Below are 21,756 nucleotides of genomic sequence, written 5' to 3'. Positions count from 1 at the left end.
AGAGGGAAAAAAAGATTTTCTTTGAAACAGGTCCACAGAGACAAGCAGGAGATGCACACTAATCAAATCAAAGGCAATACGCATTGCTGTGACAATGACACAAGCAGCCAGTTACAAAATGCAAGCACTGTTGCGTGAATCCTCAAGTATGGGACGTTAAAAAAAACGTAATTCAAAAACATTAACTTCCCTGTTCTGAAGTTTTCAAAAGACTTTATCACATGCTTTGTAACAAGCAATCATCCACTGACTCAGATTCCTCAAAAAGGGCCATACTCAGTTGGCACATTGAGCAGAGAAGCATACATTTTAGAAGAGTAAAAATCCAAGAAAAATCATGGTTGGGGAAAAAAAGAATGTAGGGGTAAAGTTAGAAGAGGAGAAAATATGAATAGAGAGATTTTTTTTTAAAAGTAAAGTGGTGTCTTTCCATCCTGAAAGGAATCTTAACATAAAACAAACAACAGGAAATGATGACAGATTTGTACAACACCTCGATTTGGGGTCAAAATCAAGTTAAGATTTGGGTAGTATATAAATATGGCAGGTAACATAGGATATCCACAAATGGAGAACATGTGCTGCAACTGAGGGCAGGGAAGCTCAGAGTCAAGGCTGGTGACACATGCGTCATGCAGAACGCCTTTTCTCTGATCTATGCTCCTCAGATGTGGGCAAAATCAAACAGGAAATCTCTGCAAATACGTACAGTCTGGCGTCATGTCTGATAATGGAATGCAGAGACAAACCTACCCTTTGTGTGCCTTTAATTATTTTTAACTGTATTACTGCATACAAGTTAAAATCCTTATCGGTGAGGTATTTGACAAAATTGCGGTAGTTGTATGTCTGTGTGTGCGCATGTGTGTGTGTGGCCTTGAGTGTGTTCACCTCTGCCAGGTCAGGTCTTCCTCAAGGAAGATGTTCCTGCTGGCTTTGCGTCCGCCTACAGGGGTCCGTGGCTCGCTGGGCTCTAACACACACACAGAGCAGGGAGAGTCCGACAGCGCACTCAAGTCTTCACCGATAGAACCCGAGTCAGCCGAGTGGGCGTAGCTTAGCGCTATCTTACGACAGTAGGTGCAGGCCCGCAAGTCTCCTTGAGAGAGATTATATATTATACGAAAAAGAGTCATTATGGATAATTGATGTTTTTCCGTAACCGTTTAGTATTCACATCAACCAAACTACCTCATTCATAGATTTGTGCCTACAGAGATTTGGAGATTTTTTTTATTGTTACCTTTGTTAAATCTGGCCAAAGCCCATTTGAAAAATTATCTAAAATTTGCCCCCCCACCCCACCCCCACGTCCCCAGTTCGAATCCAGCCAGCGAACTTTGTTGCAAGTCATACCCCCCTCTCTCTCGCGCCTCCATTTCCTGTCTGCCTCCACTGTTGCTATCTAATAAAAGGTATAACCCCCCCCCCCAAAAAAAAACAAAAAATGGTATCCCCAAAATCTATGGAACTAAATATTGGTCTCACTTCAAAACTCCATTAGTGTTGTTTTGAAAGACAAAGCATGGATTCTCAGTGGTGTATCTCAACCAGTAATTGCTTACTAAATGATTGATAACAAAAAAGGGTATTGTGAATGAGAAAAAATTCAACACTGAACATATTATTGGTAAAATTATCTCTTTTATACAAGACAGACAAGAGTCAATGTGAACAAAATATCTCCTCCCGCAATGTACAGTGTACCAGTATCACCACAGTATAAACTGAGAGATTATTGTAACCGAGAAGTCCACCCTTACTGCTAAAAGCACAAATAGGTCTTGGTATACAAACAGAAGTAAAGATGTCATCAAGCTCTTAACTTAGCCTTAACTCTGTGACCAGGACTTTAAAGCTTGTATTAAACCACCACATCTGCCCCTTTTGCTACTACACCCCGAACTTTGATTAAACCTCTGCCCTAACCCCATCCCCAACCGGCAAAACTCACCTGTGTAGCCCATAAACTTGCCGGGGATTTCCTGGTTGCAGCAACGACTGCAGAAGATCTGGCCGCACAACCGGCAGTGGTGACGACGGCGGAAGGTGGTGAACTTCTCATTGCAGTCGTAGCACTCTTTGCATTGGCTGTCCGGCATCCAGTACTGCTTCAAATCGCTGTCCTTAAGGAGGACACAACAACCACAAAGCACGGCTACCCAACAGCCCCAAACACCAAAAGTAAAACACCTTCACTGTTCTCGGCAAAAGTCAGTTTACTCATTATGTGCCAAATCTGGTCAAACTTGTGGTGGTATTAGCTGAGCACACCTCAAATGTTTGAGAAGGTCAGGGACACAAGGTTGATTTTATAATTTTTTGGATTTTCTCCCCAATTTGTATCCGGCCAATCACCCCACTCTTTCGAGCCATCCCAGTCGCTGCTCCACCCCCTCTGCAAATCTGGGGAGGGCTGCAGACTACCACATGCCTCCTCTGATACATGTGGAGTCACCAGCTGCTTCTTTTCACCTGACAGTGAGGAATTTCGCCAGGGGGGACAGAGCACATGGGAGTATCACGCTATCCCCCCCCCCCGAATAGGCGCCCTGACTGACCAAAGGAGGCGCCAGTGCAGCGACCACGACATATACCCACATCTGGCTTTACACCTGCAGACACAGCCAATTGTGTCTGTAGGGATGCTCGACCAAGCCGGAGGTACCATGGGGATTCGAACAGGCGATCCCCATGTTGGTAGTTGATTTAATAATTTGGGTGTGTTTTTGCTCTGAGATGGACTGGCGGCCTGTCCAGGATGTCACCCCGCCTGCCGCCCAATGATTGCTGGGATAGGCTCCAGCATCCCCGCGACCAGAGCAGGATAAGCGGTTTGGATAATGGATGGAATGGTGTGTGTTTTAATACCTGGCTCTTCCCCTCCATGATTTCCTTCAGCCTCTTCAGAGCAGTGCGGAGCTGCACAGCTGTGCGAGGGTCATGACTGCCTAGAGGCGTCTCAGACTTCCTGCGGCCTTCTGAAAAACACATGTGCACACAATGCAAAGTATATGAGTTAATACAATATCCAAAAACAATACATGCCTTCTTGTCCCACTGTCACATACCTTTCCTTCAAATGCAAAGTGAATGTACCAAGTTATTCTTAATTCAGCTCGGTTTTTAAAAGCTCATTTTAGGCTTGCTAGCTTTCATGCAACACAGCAATAACAAGATTTGACAATGCAACTTTGGAATAAGGTTCTCTTGAGTTGTGAATGTGGATATAGTAGTGCAGGCCATGGTCAACAAAAAAGTGCAAAGGGGCAAAAACACAAAAGGAGACATTTATAGCTAAAATGTAAGAGTTAGCTCTAGTTAATACCATTAGTCACAAAACACTGGTCCAATTATTAGTGCCTGGTTGGAAAACATCAGGGCAAATCAAAGAACGAAAGAAAGCAGTCCAGTACAAATGCCAATGTCAATGTAACTTACCACACATATATTCACTCACCGCACGCACACATGCACTCACAAACACACACACACACACACACACACACACACACACACACACACACACACACACACTCTCTTTCTTTTAAGCCATTCTGTAAGACCAAGTTTTTAAAGTCAAGCGCATAGCCATGGTCAGCAAACCACACAATAAAGAGGGCCCTCACCTGGCCAGTCCACTGTAATCAGAAAGACATGACAATACATATTACATAGTGCATTAATTCAGTTTTGGTCTTTTTCAAAAATGAGACAACTTTCAAACCTAACCTGCACGGGTTATCTTGTACTCCAGATAAGCAGTGTGCCTAGTATCGGCCAGACAAACAAGACTGATAAAAAATAAAAAAAAAATCGTTTGCTGTACCTTAAAATCTATCTGGGTGAGGTGTCTGTGGGATCTTTTTTTGTTTTTGGTCTTATTTTACTCTTTTTGCTGGACCAGAAATCTTCCCTTTATTCTTCTTTCAAGCCTTCCATTTTAACTTGCTCAGCAAGTCAGCCACTTTCTTTTGTTGTTGCATTTGGTGTATCATTAAAGGAATACAGTTTTCCATAAGAAAACTGAAAAACACACAAGTTTTAATGAACCTTGAAAAAAGTTACCATGACAAGATCACAGGTAATTCATAGTAAGTTTTTGGCTGACAAAATGACAAGAAGAGGGAACTCATTTACCGTATTTTTTTTTAATCCTGAAATCTAAAATTCAGGTGGTGTTACTTTTCAAAACAGGCATAGAGGGTTTTCTTACTGTTGATGAAGCTGTTCCGCCACAGAACTTAATTTAACATCCTATCCAACACATGGGAGGCGTAAAATTGAAAAAAAGTTGAGTTTGAAGAAAGCATCTTGGGGTAGCTTATTGTCTGCCTGTTGCTGGTCCTATCAACAGCATCTAATTTGTTTGTTCATGACAAGACATAGACTTCAAACTCACTGACGGGCCACGGTGTCATGTCAGGGATAATGCAATCAGTGGATCTGTAATAGGGATCCATATTGACTCAAGTCTTCTTAGAGACCCAAAAACCACCCTAAAACCAGCAACCTTAAGATTGGCATTAAACGCCACAAAAACAACAGCAGACCCACTATACTGAAGATTATTTACGTCTCCTGCTATCCATCAAAAAAAATGGACTGGCAAAAATGACTGCGATAGAAAATGAAATGCAAACCTAACAGGCACAAAGTGTGAACGGTCCTAGAATATGTAGTGCCTAATTCTTCTTTAACACATGACATTGTGTTTACGTGCATTACCTGAGGCAGTGGACGTGCGTCGGGGAAGGTTGGGGTGCTGTTTCCGATGTGTTCCTGACCTGTGGACCGAGTGCGAAGGACTGGAGGACCAGCTGCTCCTCTCGTTTTGTGGGGAGGGGGCTGGCACCTCTTGCTTTTCTGAACCCGCTAAGGACCGTCCCTCCTCTACAGACACATGCGGACACACACGCACGCGTGCACGCACGCACACACACACACACACAAAGAAGAAAAAGAGAGCGAAAGATAAAGTGAGAAGAGTCTGGGAGAGCTATGTACATAATAATGTAGAATTCATAGAGACTGCATCAGCGAACAACAGTCTACACACCAGGCTTTTATTACCCCATCACAAAGCACATGTCTGTAACAGAAGGTAAATATTACTCTTAACTATTTCATAAAGGACTCAAGGCTTTGTGAAAAATCCAGTCAGTTTTTTAAAAACTTGAGCCTGTTAATGGGGTGAAGGGAAGAGGGGATGAAAGCTGAGGCGAGGCTGGATTTTAATGGATTCCCTGAGAGCGAAGAAAATACTTTGTCAGGACAAAATGTCATATAGTAAATGTCATTTTATATATATATATATATATATATATATATATATATATATATATATATATATATATATATAATTACACACACACACACACACACACACACACACACACACACGTAATATATATATGCATTTAATATGTATAGATAGACCAACCTGCAGAGTAACCATGTGAACTATAAAACAAAAAGGAGAATCAACACATATTCATGTCTGAGAGGAGAGGAAGTGTGTTACTCCGAGCAGGGCTTGAGCAACAGGACATGAAACAGATGAAGAGTCACATAGCTCAGCTGTTCCTGGCACCTTTCCAACAGCCAATTTCGATCACATGACCTCACAAGACCCAGGCAAAATTAGCTTTTTTCTTTTTTCTGAGTATCGAGCTGGACTGTCAAACAAATAATATTTGATGAATATCTGATGTCCCTGAGAAATTTTTTAATTGGTGGGCTTTTTAATGACACAATTACTGACCTCTTAATCAGCAGCATAACGAGTCGGCGCCAGGCCCCAATGCAAGATGGTCAAAGCGGGCCGCGGCCTGCCCATCACATCAGACGTAATATAACGTCATATCAGTAGCCAATGAAAGAAGTGAAAGCGCGCAGCTTTACAACGACCAGCAACAGTGAACTACTCTGCACAGCTGACGCCTAGAAGAAATGATTGCTAGGAGACCACCGTGCTATAGAAGAGGAGTCATAACAGCAAGACCTAGATAGTGGTAGACTAGCCTACTCAACAAAATCTGGTGTTGGAGCACCATAACTGATGAAAACATTATCGGTGACAGCGCACTTTGACACAGATGAAAACATTATCGGTGACAGCTCACCCGCAAATAGACATATCCATGTCTACGCACACTTTGCACATTTTTTAACATACCATATCACGTAGACTCAGTGCTTGAGTTGAGATCTTTGATACGATAGTGATAAAGTGTATTCTGACGAAAGTGTATTCCGTATTCTGTGAGATAAAGAGGGGTCCATGCATGCAGGCCCAAACTGTTGTGGGACCCAATGCAGCTGTATTATCTGCATATATGGCAGTTTCACCGCTGCTCTTAATAACATAACATAACATTCTATTTGAGGAAATGAACGTTGAAAAGGTCACTTTCTGATGTCTGTCATGCATCAGAAACTTATTAATGCTAATTTTTGTTCAGAATGCCAAACACATCTAAATGTTTTTGAGATCTCTTTCTCAAAGGTCATTATGTGTTCCACTATTTTTTAATCACACATTTGACTCAAATATTAAAACTGTGACCTGTGACTGCCTGAGGTTATTCTTCATCGTAAATAAATGAAAAGAAAACGAATCGCTTAACCTCCCCTTGTTAGTACAAAAAGTGAGAATTATGAATGATTTTTATTTCTTTCCAAAACTTTGTTTTTCATTTCTTCATTGTGTCTCTGTTAACTGTCAATTATCAATTTGGGCACAGGCTGGTTCCTAAGCGTCAAATCTAAAAAGGCAGTTCAGAAGGCAAATTCTATTATTATTATTTTTTTTACATAATAACTTTATTATGACCTTTTTACAAATGTGTTAAGTTTTTAATACTTTAGGATGGCATATGATTTGTAGAAATATCATTAACTGCAAATATCTAATTATATTCTAAAAGATGATAACTTGTTCCAGTAAATTCAAAAACAAGGACGAAAGACAAAATTTGGCTTCATCTTAAAATTCTGTCCAACTTGAAATGAAGTACGAGAGATGCAGTTATGACAGAAAACCCATTTCCTGTCGTTGCATATGTGTTTGGTATAAAAATCATATGATATTAAGATGGACCAAAAATTTGTCCATCTTAAGACAATTTGTCCTACTTTTTTCTCTTTGGATATAGCCTACATCAACCACAAAAGCAGCATAAACCATTTTGCCTTTTTACTCTTCAATTAGGCCCAGATCTACTCACAGACTGGAAGTGGTTTCAAGTGCCCACAGGACATACTGTGCTGGAAATATTGCATAACTAGATTAGATGCTTGTGTATACATGTGTATCCCTCACCCTTGCTGTTGAAGCGGAACAGGTTGACAAATGAGCTGTATGCAGAGCGGAGCGGGGGCTCATCCTGCTCCGGTGTGAGTGGTTTGAAGTGAGTCAAGTGGGAGGGGCTAGCAGGTGAGATAACAGGCGGTTCCACACTCCAATCCGTAGAGGAAGAGGATGAGGACTTGTCATCAGCAGCCATGTCGCTGCTACTCACTGGTGAAGACGTACAAAAATGTTTGATTATTAGCTTGACTTGACCAGAATGTACCCACCCTTCCTCTGTGTCTCAATTAAGAACCAGGGTATAAAGCAGAAGCAAAAGCAACAGCAGCAGCAACAAGAACAAAAATGTAATCAAATTTGAACTGGCATAACCCTGGATTGAACACAAAATGCTATACCAATGTCTTGTCAGTGTCTTAAGAACAGCATCCTTAACAGCTTATCATGATGATTTACAAACTGATATTTACAAAAAAAAAATCATTTTTACCAGTAGTAAACCCTCTGCAAACCAGACAACACCCTGAGCACTGATTCCAACGGAAAAAGAGCACTTTGCATTGAGGATACTCAGGTTTACTAAGGGAGGTACATGACTCTCATAACGAAACATGTACAAGAAGGTGTCGTAACCAGTGCAATCAAGTTTGAGGACAATGGAAATGTTTGTGCTAGGTCACGTGTTTGAAACATATGGTTCCTCAGTTCTTGTTGCATACATATTACTTAACCTATATACATGCAAGTTTCTTCCGTTTTAATCTTGCAGACCTATAACATCATCTGAATTTGCCCTCAATGTATCCTATTCCCTGTACAATTTACTTTTTGGCATACTTATGAAAGATATCATGGTTTATGATATTGTTTTACATCCACTGTGTTTCATTTAAGCAATGGCAATTTCCACAATGGCAATTTCCTTTTAGATGCCAACTCAGATGGCTTTTATGTCAGAGTCTGATTCTGAATAAGGAACAGATATGCTGTACACGATTTATATTTAGAAATTCGCATTCAAATTAATATCTACTACCATCACCACCACTACTATTACTACTACTATCACTTCCGGCTGCTCCCATTAGGGATGTGGCAAATGCAATACATTTGCACTTACACGATCATAGTGCGCCGTGTGCATGCCAACGTCTTCCATCTCTGGGTTATCAAAAAACATCAACTCTCACTCAAGGTACAGTGGTGGCAGCGCAGTCCCTAAGACATCTTGATCCAAACAATATGAATGCCCACCATTTTCATCTCAAGGCTTAACCTTCACTGAGATTTACGGAATTTGCGATATATGTTATCTCAGCTGACGGCGCGGAAGACCGGGAGGGAAACTACTACTGTACACCAGCATCACGTTCTCCACCTCATCATGTGACCATCATAACAGGCCTGCCTACAGCTCCAGACCAATACCTCTGTCTGTTTACAAACCACAGAGAATAATTTGGAAACGCTACGGGGAAATAAAATATCCCACCGTCATCCCTTGCCATGAATATGCTCGGAGAATGTAAGGACGTTTCATATATGACCATGATAGCCAGTAATCTTTAAAAAAAAGAAAAGAAAATCTTGTCAAGACGGCAGGTTGGCAATTGGCTTGAACTACAGTAAATTACAATTACTCAGAACAATACTGTTACGAACCTTATCAGTCCATCTCATGGGCAATCTTATCCAGCAAAACAAATGCAACTATTAATTCGGGTAGTTTAGGTTAGCTGGCGACACGTAGCTTGTGTAAATCGCTAGCCAACTAATGTTAGCTCAATGGGCTAGCTAACGTAAGCTTCTTTCAACAGCTGCTCAAGTTAACTTAGTTCACTGACAGCAGCAACGTCACAAGTAAAGCTCGATGACACGAAAAATAAATTAATTACCGGCACATCTAAATTATTTACCTTTTTGCTGTTTGTCTTTGACATGACAGTATGGGCGCCTTTGACGTGCGATATCGCGCTGATGTTTTTTTTTTTTTTAATCACACGCTGATGGCTGGGTGAAAAGCCGACTCCCGAAAGCAAACAGGCCTGACTAATCGAGAGCATGATTGAATCGAACTATTGTGATCACGAGAGCAGACAGCAGTAGCAGTACTCAGATTTATCGATTTATTCACCCAGATACAGACGGCCGACAAATGAAAGGGAAGCTGAATCCTTGACCCCTACAGTGAGGGGTCTGGAGGCTCTGTTATGCTGACTCCTCACTCGTTCCTAAATTCCATCTTTGTCTCCGACGTAATTTCCCAAGCAACCGTAATCTCACACCAACCATGAAACAAGGAGTTATTGTCGTTATTCCAAAACCAGGAAAAGATGGAAAGATAGTTGACAACCTTAGGCCTATTACTCTCCGCAATAACGACTATTTGGCTCATATTTTTTGCCAGGAGAAAACAACTCCACCCCAAGTTGTTAGTGTAACCGGTTATTTTCTTGCCCGGTGCGGGATTCGATACTGGGTGTACTGCACCACAAGGCGACATCGCTAATCGCTCGGCTAAAGGGTCAGACCCGTTAGCTAGGGACTAACGTGTCTTATTAGTAGTTTACAGTCGTCACCCTCCCCGGTGAAGTAATACTTGGGGTAGTATTGGTCGAAGATCAATGACCACACCGGGTTATAGAACTCAGGTTTAATCGTGGCTCAGTAGGCAGACGTAATAACCATACATGGTAGTGGTGTAACCATAATAACAGTCCGGGTAGTACATAACACCCAGTGTAGTTCCAGTGTATATACATGGCGTTATATCACTACACCCGGAAGCGCACCCTCGCGCTCCGAAGAGACTTCTGAGGATCTGCACACTTCCGGATCCCACCGCTGCCACCAATGTATCCGGTTATTTTCTTGCCCGGTGCGGGATTCGATACGGGGTGTATTGCACCACAAGGCGACTTCACTAACCGCTCGGCTAAAGGATCAGACCTGTTGGCTAGGGACTAACGTCTCTTATTAGTAGTTTACATTAGCACAACTCAGTCTGGGTTTATGAATGAGAGCTCGATACATGATAACATATGTCTTATGCGAGATATTCTAGATTATGAATATTTTATAGAAAATAATAATAATAATCCATCCATTATCTGAACCGCTTATCCTGCTCTCAGGGATGCTGGAGCTTATTCCAGCAGTCATTGGGCAGCAGGCAAGGAGACCCCCTGGACAGGCTGCCAGGCCATCACAGGGCCGGCGGCCGGCCGGCCAACACACACACTGACAATTTAGTACGGCCGATTCCCTTGACTTATATGTCTTTGGACTGTGGGAGGAAACCGGAGCCCCCGGAGGAAACCCACGCAGAGAACATGCAAATTCCACACAGAGGACGACCCGGGATGACCCACCAAGGTTGGACTAACTCCAGGGCTTGAACCCAAGACCTTCTTGCTGTAAGGCGACCGCGCTAACCACTGCGCCACCATGCCGCCAATATACTGTAACGTGCATGGATAAGAAGACACGCTGGCCGCTGGCTCGTGAGTCTGACCCTTTAGTCTAGCGGTTAGCGATGTCTCCTGCGGTGCGGCCGATGCGGGTTCGCTTCCCGGCCGCGGCAGTTTCCGTGGTGGCGTTGTCCCCTGAATTCGCTACAACATTATATAATAATAATATTGCATTTTATCTGTGGGCGCCTTTCAGAGCACTCAAGGAAACCTTACAGAAAACATTTAGAAAAAAAAACCCAAAACAAAACAATCACCACTGTGTCAGACAGCATAAAATCAAAACAAAGCAGGGTAGACGATAAAAAGTTAATACAACAGATAAGTATAAAATCATCATTTGCACAAAACTCAATGAAACGTGGGTCAGACTGAATATGCCACTTTGAACAGGTACGTTTTAGGATGGGACTTGAACGTCGAAAGAGTCAATGTTGTGAATGTCTTGTGGGAGAGAGTTCCGTAGGATGGGGCAGAATGACTGAAGGCTCTAGACCCCAAGGTAGTCAAGTGGGCCAATGATGCAGTGAGTTTGAGAGCAGAAGAGGATCTGAGAGTGCAGGAGGGCATTGGATATGAAGGAGTTCAGAAAGATATGAAGGAGCAAGATAATGATTACATTTAATTCTTGACTTCATGAAAGCATTTGATGTGATAGAACATCCATTCATAACCCAAGCACTACAGCATCATGGGTATGGGCCAAAATTTATAGATACAAGTCACACTTTCTATAATAATAGAACTAATTCAGTTGCCTTGCCTTTCGGCACTACAAGCTGTTTTGATTTAAGATGAGGCACAATTCAAGGCTGTCCAATTAGTCCTGGTCTATTCATCTTGGCAGCAGAAATGCTAGCCATTTTGATAAAAAAATATCAGAATCTTCATGGCATCAAGATCTTTGAAAAAGAATTGATCATTAGCCAGTATGCGGATGACACAACAGTTTTTCTAAAAAATGACCTTCAAATCCCCACTGCTATACAGTTTGTGTTTTTTTTCCCAAAGCCTCTGGATTGTTTCTCAATCTTAACAAATGTGAACTGTTACCAATTTAAAACTACCAATAAAACAGTTTATAACATACCTATTAAATCAGGGGTGAAATACATCTAACCAAAAATCTAGAAGAAAGAAACTATAGACTTGATGGGGAAATTGACAAATTGTAAATCTTAATTTTATTTGGAATAACAAAACACACTATCTAAAAAAATCTTGTAGACGTGGATATTGGGGTTGACACCGACAACCGTGTACACTCCGTTCTCCCATTTGTCAGCCAACTTTCTCTTCCCTCGCTCACTCTGGTTCGCAACCAAAACACGATCCCCGACAGACAGGACAGTGCCCTTGGCGTGTCTGTTGTACTGTCGCGCCTGATGCTGCTGCTCAGCCGTGGAGTGCTTCTGAGCGATCTCCATTGCAGTCCTTAGACAGGAAAGCAGAGACTGAGCATAAGAGTCATAGTCAACAACGTGAGGATCATGCAAAACCTGCCTGAACATAACATCCACCGGCAGTCTTGGGACACGCCCATACATCAGGAAGAAAGGTGCATAACCCGTGGTCTCGTGAACAGTGGCATTGTACGCGAGCGTGAGAGAATGGATCTGCTGAGGCTACTGTTGCTTCTGCTGAAGCGGAAGGGAACGGAGCATATTCCCCATCGTGCGATTAAAACGCTCTGTCCCGCCATTACCCATAGGATGGTAGGCCGTCGTGTGGGACTTCGCTACACCCGCCAACTTGAGAAGCTCTGCAATCAGGTTGCTCTCAAAGTTTGTGCCCTGGTCAGAATGTATTCTCTCCGGAAACCCGTAAACACAGAATACATGATCCCAGAGTTTTTGGCGACCTGCTTCGCTGTCTGATTGGTGCAGGGGAACGCGTGAGCAAGCTTAGTGAAGTGGTCAGTAACCACTAAGACATCGACTGACCGTTGCTTACTGTCCTCAGCGGACCAGAAATCCATACACACGAGCTGCATCGGTGCGGAAGTTTTAATGCTCTCCAGGGGCGCGCAAGCAGCTGGCTCTGGGGTCTTCCCAAACACACATCTCCGACAGCATCTGACATATGCTCTGATATCCCTCTCCATGTCAGGCCAATAAAAACGCTGCCTTGCAAGAGAGAGAGTACGGTCCTGGCCCTGATGACCAGCGTGATCGTAGATGCCAGACAGTGCCTTGTCTTTCAGACTCAGAGGTAAAACATACTGAGACCTCCTCTGCTTGGACACTGGGTCCTTTGTCACCCTGTACAAGACACCATCATTGACTTCCAACTTCTCCCACTGTTTCAACAGCCTGAGGACCTTCTGGTCAGCACCATGCCTCTCACGTCTCGATGGCCGCTTCCGAACAGCGACAAAGGGCAACACCTTGGAGATGCAGGGGTCCTGCTCCTGACTCAACCTGAGCTCCTCGGTGGATAACATTGGCAGTGTATCCTGACCACCCGACAGATGCTGAACGTGCTGGACCAAACTGCTGTGAATACTGATGCATCAGGCCAGTCACATTTGGCTTGACAAAAAGCCCTGACCTCAGCTGCATCACAAGCAAACCCAGATCGCGCACTACTCACTGTTTGGGACTGGCAACTGAGTCTGAAAACATCCTGCACAGAGTCCCCCTCAACCCCGTCGGCTTCCTGAACGAGGGCCGGGTAGGGCTCCCTAAGTAGCCTCTGACTGATGGGCTTTGAAAAAGGGTCGCGACTCAAGGCATCCGCCACCACGTTTTTCTTCCCTGGCAGGTGTTTGAGATCGAAAGTGTAAGACGCCAACTTAGACACCCAGCGGATCTCACACGCGTCAAGCTTCGGCTTCGTTAGGAGATAAGTCAGCGGATTATTATCTGTCCAAACGGTGAAGCTTTGACCCTTCAGCCAGTGGCTGAACTTTTCACAAACACTCCACTTCAGCGCCATGAACTCCAGTCTATGAGCTGGATACTTCCGCTGTGAGGCACTGAGGGACTTGCTTGCAAAACCAACAGGTCTGGCCTTGGACTCTCCTCGGGGCACTTGAGACAGCACCGCGCCGAGTCCGTCCAAAGACGCATCGACCGACAAAATGAAAGGCACCTCAAAGTCTGGATGGGCAAGCACCACACACTCCAGTAACATCGTCTTCAACAGATCAAATGCTTCCCCACATTCCACCGTCCAGTCTGCGGAGGTAAGCTTACAGAAGCTGCCATGGGGCTTCTTATCCTTAGCCGACCTCCCCCTCCTCTTTTGTCCAGCTGTAAGGGCGAACAGGGGCTTAGCCACGGAGGAGCAGTTCGGGAGGAAATGCTGGTAGTAAAATACCATACCAAGGAAAGATTTGATCCTACGAACAGAAGGCGTGCACCCATCACCTTCCATGAGATCCTGCACTGTCATGTTGGAGATGACCTCTACTTTGGAGGGATCGACAGACACACCTCCGCCATCAACCACGTGGCCCAAAAACCGCACCCGCTTCTGCAGCAGATGACACTTTTTCGGAGCCAGTTTCAAGTTTTTCTCCCTCAACCTCTGAAACACAGTGCGGAGCCTCGACAGAGCCTCAACCTCTGACGGCGCGAAGACAAGAAGATCATCAAGATAGCACAAAAGCTTCGTGAAGTTCAGATCCCCAAAGATCCCAATCATCATTCTCATGAAGGCTGCAGGGCTATTACAAAGGCCCTGTGGCATGCGATTGTATTCATGCAGCCCAAGGGGAGTCGTGAAAGCAGTGTATTTCTTGTCATCTTCATGCATTGGGATGTTGAAGAAGCCAGAGGTGAGGTCCATCGTACTAAAGAGGCAGTTACCACCCAGCGCGGCAAGGCAGTCTGACTGGTGTGGTAAGGGATGAGCGTCTTTCAAGGTCCGAGCATTCAGCCATCTGAAATCAGTGCAGATCCGAAGCCCGCCATTCTTCTTCCACACCATAACCAGCGGTGAAGCATATGCGCTCGAGGACTTCCGGATAATCCCTTTCTCCTCCATATCAGTGAGAACCTGTCTCAACTTCTGATAGTGGGCTGGGGGAACCCTCCTGTAGGGCAAGCGAAAGGGGCGCTCATCCACCAGATGGATGCGATGTGTGTATCCTGTGACCTCGCCACAGTCCAGAGAGTCCCTGGAGAAGATGTCATGGTACTCGGTGAGCAGCTGAGTGAGCTGGGACTTGCATGCCTCACTAACCTGACAGGAGCTGAGGTCAATGTCACTGAGTCCGAGCTCTGACAAACTCCTAGCCGGCTGGACAGGGGGACAGGCACTACCTGTGGCGTTGGACTCATGCCTCCCCGCAACTGATTGCAGTCCCTGGAAAACATTAAAGTCCTCAATCGCCAAGCATGGAAACACATCAGCCAACTTGCAGTTCCTTTTCAGCATGATGGCTTTGTCAGATGGATTGACAACAGTCATGGGTACCCACCTATCACCCCAGAGCGGTGTGACAAGTCGACCTACGAGGACACCGCGTGGCATGGCCTTGGAGTCTGTCGGCTCCACAACAACAGTGCTTCCAGCTGACATAGGCACCTTAGCAGGAAGTCTGCCCCAGACTAAGTGCTCGTGCCTCGGTAAGAGTGTCACGGCCTGGGTGAGCTTAACAATACCTATCTTCTCAGGAACAGCACCACCCCTCCAGCGCTCTACATTCGTGAACATGGACAGGAACTGTTCAACGTCAGGACTAGACGGATGTTCCTGTCTGGACGCGATGTCCCAGTACTCAGTACCACTCTTGAGTACATGGGCCACATGTTTAATGACGTTTGTGCCGACTATCAGATCATCATGCTGACCGGGCACGACCAGAGTGGGTATGACAAAGGAAACACCATAAAGCTGCATGTTGAGGTCATAAAAACCATCAGGCCTAGTCTCCAGACCACCGCAGCCAATCAAGACAATGTTCTCTTCAGGCTGCTGCTTCTCAGGTAAAACACCCCCAGAGCGGAGCTTCTCTACTGCATTTTCACTGATACTGCATGACATAGAGCCAGTATCCAACATGCCATTAAGCTGCACACTCTGGTTGACAAGAACAGGAGCATAGAACAAGTCACTGAAAGCCTGAATCCTCTGTGTCGCCTGAATGACCATACGCGAACCCTGAGGTGCTTTGGCACACTTGTCATCATACCATTTAGCCAAGTCGGAGACATCAGTGAGGGATACATCTACATTACCCACACCATCCCTCTCTAGGTGTGGGTTTAGTAGTTTAACGGACGAGACTGACAACCAGCTCTTCCACCAGGCTGAGAACGGAGCTGGTTGGGCGGCTGAGGGTGAGGACAGTCCCTCTTCCAATGACCAGGAGACAAACAGTTTATACATCGGTTCTCCCGGCTGCAGTGGGAAAATGTGGAGTGATCCGGAGACTTACAAACCCTGCACAACCGCTGCGGTGCGTCTGGCACCCACCCTGCGGCCTTGAACTTAAAAACATTGGCAAGAGACTGATCTGGACAGTGTTTGATAAACATCATGCTTACCTCGTGGCTTGGCTCTTCAATACTACGGCCCTTCCACTTCAAGCATTCGTCAGCCACCTCCACTGTCTTATTAAGCCTAATCCAATACTCCACAGCGTCCTCACCTGGCTTGGGCAGCGTACTGTAAAAGTCCGCCAGGGGCATGCTCGAGTATGTGAGGTCACTAAAGTGTTGCTTCAGTACATCAAAAATAATGTGGGGGTTCGCTATGTGGTCGACAGATGTGTTGCGCAGCTTTATCCTCACCACGTCCCCTGCTTTCCCCATAAGCTTAGCTAGAATCTCATGTGACTGCTCACTAACTGGAATGGCTCGCTTCCTCAAATACAAAGTCATAAGGCTCTCCCACTCATGAACTGTAAACTTATCAGAGCTATCGCCCCTGAAAATAGGAGGCTCCCTAGCGTCTGTCTGCATTACTACTCTAACACTAGGCACTGTCTCCGAACACTGTTCAGCAGACCTAGCACTGTCTGTGTGTGTGTTTCTAAGCATTTGTGTTTCCTGCAGCTTAGCAGTGATTGACTCTCCTATCTTCTCTGCTAACTGAGTAATGAGCATGGCTAACTCACCCACTGGCTGCTCGCTGTTACCCAGCACAGCCCCTTTGCTGATACCTGGCCTGGCCCGTTCTACGTAGCGTGTGGAGGTGAACTGAGGAGTGCCAAATGTGGTCGGGTCTCTAGGTCCTGGTGCTCTGGTGTCTGGTTCCTCGCCCTCTAAGAGCTGCCCGAAACTCCTACCTACACCTAGCCGTAAACCCCCACCCACATCTAACTGGTACCCCCTCTCCATAGCACACTGGCGATCCAAAAGATCCTGATCAGCAATGTTACCCCCACCTACGTACGAACCACCCTCTGCCATGTTCCTACCTCTAACACTCAGATAAAATAAAAAATAAAATAAAAAAGTGAAAAGCTCAATTCATTTAAATAATTGAATTTAGAAAGCAAAGATATTGAAACAATCACATACAATCAACAAATTCACTAATAGATTAATCACATATGCACATATCTAGTAGTTTACATCAATAGATTATTCACACGAGTCCTTCAATCACATCAACATTAACTTTTTCCTTTTTTTTTTTCGTGTGTTTTTCTTCCTTCAGTATATACAAATGTCCTGTTCACAAGCCCAGTCCATGGTAACCACAGCTATGACTGTCCAGTGTCCACACAGCTCAACTCCAGTCCACTGTAACATGAGCGTACAGTCTATAGAAATACCTGAGGACGTCTGGGGCTTGATGACGACAGCAGCCTCCCGCGGCGAGCAACTGATGTCACTCTCAGGATCCAGGAGGGTCACGGCACCAATGTAACGGGGGCAGTCCTATGCTGTTCTATGCTGGTCAGCCTGCTGCACGCCCGTCAGTCTCATCATTAGCTCTGCGTTGTGTTCTAGTTGGGTGGGGCCCCAGGTGTTGTGGGGGGCCCTCAGCCTCTCATCATCATCATCATGATCAAGGAAGGAGGGGGGACACACAGGACTCTATTTGGCCCACCTTGCCATTTATTTTGGTTTCAAACCCTTCGACAAACGTCCAGTCCTCCAGCGGGAGCGGTGTTTCTTACGGACGTGGGGGTCGAAGTTCAACCACTGCCCGGACTTCACTCGTGTGCGTTAGAAGGAGAAACCGTCCACGGGACTCCGATGTAAGAAAGGATAAACAAGTATTTTATCCCACAGCTTGCAGTATCTTCTTACAGGGATACTCAAGGTTACGTTCTCCTCAACCAGCAAAACTGTCCGACGGTAAGAAATACGCGTGGCTCGGCTCGATCGCTGCTTGATACTCCCCCCACAAAACAAAATGGCCTCTCCCGCGTTCCCTCTTCCGTGTACCCACAAGACCTCTCTCTTAAAGCGACAGTACACGTATATGACGGTCGTTGTAAAACATACATAAAAGTAAATAATGACATAAAATAAAATGTAGTAAACACAAATAACAGCACACAGACAGGATTTGGTGATATTTCATACTCAAACAAAATAAAATAAAAACATTAATTTTAACCTGGTTACAAATGTATGAACGGAACCATAAAATTGAAATGGCTTAAATCCTATTTAAAATCCTCAGATAGCTTATGGCACATTTTTCCTGACAATTTATTCAATGCTATTGGAGGTTTAGATTTTCTTTTGAAATGTGATTATAACATCAAGAAGTTGCCTATTAGGTTATCTCATCAGCAAGTCCTCTTATATTGGCAAATGTTGTACACATAATTTTACTCTTCATTCCACACAACTGTGGAACAACAGATGCATTCTTTACAAAAATAAATCCCTGTTCTACAAAGAATGGACGGACAGCAGTATCTGGTCTGTTTTAGATCTCTTAGATACAAATGGACACTTGTTAGCATATAATGATTTTTGTGTTAGATTAGATTTTTTTCTGTCATCCTAAACAGTTTGCCAGCCTTACTAATGCTATACCAAAAGCATTCTTACTTTTGGCCAAAGGAGTAGTCCTATACATACCAATTCAATAGCAACATTGCTAAATCTGTACATTGGAGAATTCCAATTCCTTGATACAAAAAAGTAACAACAGTCTGATCAGACAGACGTTGTGCAATGACTTATACCCAAACCAATTCAATAGAGTACTTGATTACAGAGAGATGGACCCTGCAAAAGTGCTAAGATTAAAAACGGATTTCTTACATTATCCCCTACTACCCGAAGCTAAGGAAATCCATTTTAAATTAATTAATGATATTTATCCCCCCAATTAATTTCTTAGATTAAGATTCAATTTTGAAAAAAATGTCTGTTCATTCTGCAATTCAGATGTTGAAACCACGGAGCATATTTTCTATGCATGTTGTCACTCCCAATTATTTTGGAAACAAATGGAAGAATGGTTTAAACAAAATAATGTAGCTACCTGTTGAACTCAAATCACATGTGGATGTAATGTATGGACTGGTGATGAAAGAGAAAAGAGAAAATCTGCTGATTAACACAATTCTCAGAATGGCAAAACATTACATACACAAATCTAAATTTATGAAAACCCCACCCATTTTCAATGCTTTTACAATGAATGTAGACGGCATTGTAAGTACTTGAAATGTATGAATTTAAAATCTGCAAAAGAACTGCTGAAATGTGCACAATCTTACAAATTAATAGACTCTGAATGTATCAACCTTTAATTCATATTGAAGACTAAATTATGTGAATTTATCATCTTAGCTTAATTGTTTATGTGGTATTGTTTGATTTATATATTTTAATTCACTTTTGTTTTTAAGAATTTTGATTGTGAATGTTTTTTCTCTTCGTTTGTTTGTTTATTTTGTCTTACTCAGACACATGCCAAAATGTTTTACACCATGGTTGACTTGCGTTGTTTGTAAAAAATATTGTTCAATAAAAAGCAAAAAAACAAAAAACAAAAAACAAAAAACAAGACCTTCGTTTCCCAAGCTTCCATCATCACCCCCAGTGGCAGTAATGTACCATAAAGTTGGATGCCAACCACGTTTAAAGTAAAAGAAGAAGATGGATGAGGTCTGTGAATGGCTTTCAGTTGGCAGTACACGCCCCCTAACATTTGAACGGAAGTGGCGGTTGTGTTTTCTTTCGTGTGTGGAGCCGGCGATGACCTCGCAACGTCCGATTGATTCGTGTGCTTCTTGGCTATATCAAACAGTTTCATTCGTTTCGTGCGGATCGGTCATATTAGGGTCAACGCCATAACGTTATAGTCGAGCTTGTTTAGCGGGTTAATTTAACGATAGCGTTCGGCTAACCTTTTAGCTAGCAGCTTGGGTTTCTGTTTTTTTTTTGACTGTTACCGATACGAAATTGTCATCTCACATTTCAGGTTGTATAAAGTTTACTATAACTTCATTATGACAATGTTGACAAAAAGCCTAACTAAGCTAGCCTAGTTAGTACATAGCTCACTTGGGGCACCCAGACGCGCCCCACACATTGACGACAGTAACGGCTACAGGGTTTCAGCGGGTCCTAATTTTTTTGAATTAAATTCAGTTATTTGAATTCTAGGCCAAAAAGGGTCTTAAATGCGGTTTTAATAGGTCTTAAAATTGGCTGGATGATGAAGTTCCTTCTGTAAAGTTGCAATAACGTAAATATGCAAATAACCGATAGTTTAGTTTAAATTTTTCTTGTTTGGAGGACGGAGCCACCATCTTTGCAGCCCAGTCAGAATTTATTCCAGCGCGAGCGAGAATTTTCTGTAGCACGCAGCTAGCATGCCATGGTATATAGGCCACTTGTCACAGAAAATTGAATCAGTTCATCCGGACACAGCGCTTATTGAGAGAAACGTTTCATCAGTCTCCAGTCTCAACTGACTGCAGGTATCCTCACCCTTATAAACAATACAGTGGCATACCGACCGAACACAACGATCGGTTTCGTATGCAAATTACCGTAACATTAACTAGAGTTACCATGGCCATGAGTACTATTCACAGGATTTGGGAATAGTTACAGTCACTGCATTGTATGATGGCGAGATGTACTCTTAGCCCTCCCCCTCGGTTCAGGGATGGTCGTTCCCTCTTCACATAAATGACCTCGTCGACTCCCCGTTCAAACAAGTGTTCCTCCCTATCAAGGATGCGCACATCCTTATCCTTGAAAGAGTGGCCACTGGCCTGTAGATGGGTGTAGACCGCAGAGTCCTGGCCTTCTGTGTTGTGCCATCCTCTTGGCCAGCTTCTGTTTATTTTCCCTGATGTACAAGTCACGGCAATCCTCCCGGCACTTAACAGCATAAACTATATTGCTCGGTTTGTACCGGGGCACCTGATCCTTGGGGTGGACCAGTTTCTGTCTCAGCATGTTTTGGAGTTTGAAAGCAACAGAGACGCAATGTTTTGAAAATAAGCATCTCAACTGTTCCAACACTCCCGCCACATACAGAATCACAACTGGTTTATTCTTAGGCAGCTGTGTTGCTTATTCTCTCTTTGATCGGCTGGTGCACTGTTTGGGTGTCTTCCTGGCTTTGACAAACACCCAATTAGGATAACCACGCTTAACCAGGGCCTGTTCAATGTGGGATTTCTCCCCTTCCCAGGCCGCCGTGTTGGTGGGGACATTGTCAGCTCGGTGGTACAGCATCCTGATTGACTCCTAGTTTGTGCTCCAGTGGATGATGAGAGTCAAACCTTAAGTACTTATCAGTATGTGTTGGTTTATGGTAAACATCAACAATCAAATGTCAACAAATGTCCCCCATCACCAATTGCAATTTCACAGTCTATTACTACTACTATTACTACTACTACTACTTTCGGCTGCTCCCGTTAGGGGTCACCACAGCGGATAATCCGTTTTCATTTCTTCCTGTCTTCTGCATCTTCCTCTGTCATACCAGCCACCTGCATGTCTTCCCTCACCACATCCATAAACCTCCTCTTTGGCCTTCCTCTTTTCCTCTCCCCTGGCAGCTCCATATTCAGCATCCTTCTCC

The 21,756-nt window shown here is 44.0% G+C and overlaps 1 protein-coding gene across 3 annotated transcripts in view; it reads right to left on the bottom strand.

Moving 5' to 3' along the window:
- The window catches only part of pikfyve (phosphoinositide kinase, FYVE finger containing), a 38,655-nt gene extending 20,587 nt beyond the window's left edge, over positions 1 to 18,068 (bottom strand). For 2 of the 3 annotated variants that reach the window (XM_056289565.1, XM_056289568.1), the window contains exons 1-6: positions 9,229 to 9,323; positions 7,325 to 7,522; positions 4,729 to 4,893; positions 2,872 to 2,981; positions 1,955 to 2,126; positions 892 to 1,099 (exon numbers count right to left, since the gene is read on the bottom strand). In XM_056289565.1, coding sequence (XP_056145540.1) covers positions 892 to 1,099; positions 1,955 to 2,126; positions 2,872 to 2,981; positions 4,729 to 4,893; positions 7,325 to 7,508 — 839 coding nt within the window. In that variant the 5' untranslated portion in view covers positions 7,509 to 7,522; positions 9,229 to 9,323. Of the gene's footprint in view, positions 1 to 891; positions 1,100 to 1,954; positions 2,127 to 2,871; positions 2,982 to 4,728; positions 4,894 to 7,324; positions 7,523 to 9,228; positions 9,324 to 17,512 lie in introns of those variants that run through there. The other variant, XM_056289567.1, reaches the window with a different exon arrangement.
- Positions 18,069 to 21,756: the final 3,688 nt, after the last annotated feature.

Source organism: Lampris incognitus, chromosome 11, assembly GCF_029633865.1.
Source record: "Lampris incognitus isolate fLamInc1 chromosome 11, fLamInc1.hap2, whole genome shotgun sequence".
NCBI lineage: Eukaryota > Metazoa > Chordata > Actinopteri > Lampriformes > Lampridae > Lampris > Lampris incognitus.
The sequence above is the reverse complement of the archived record's forward strand: the minus strand, read 5'-3'. Positions and strand labels throughout refer to the sequence as shown.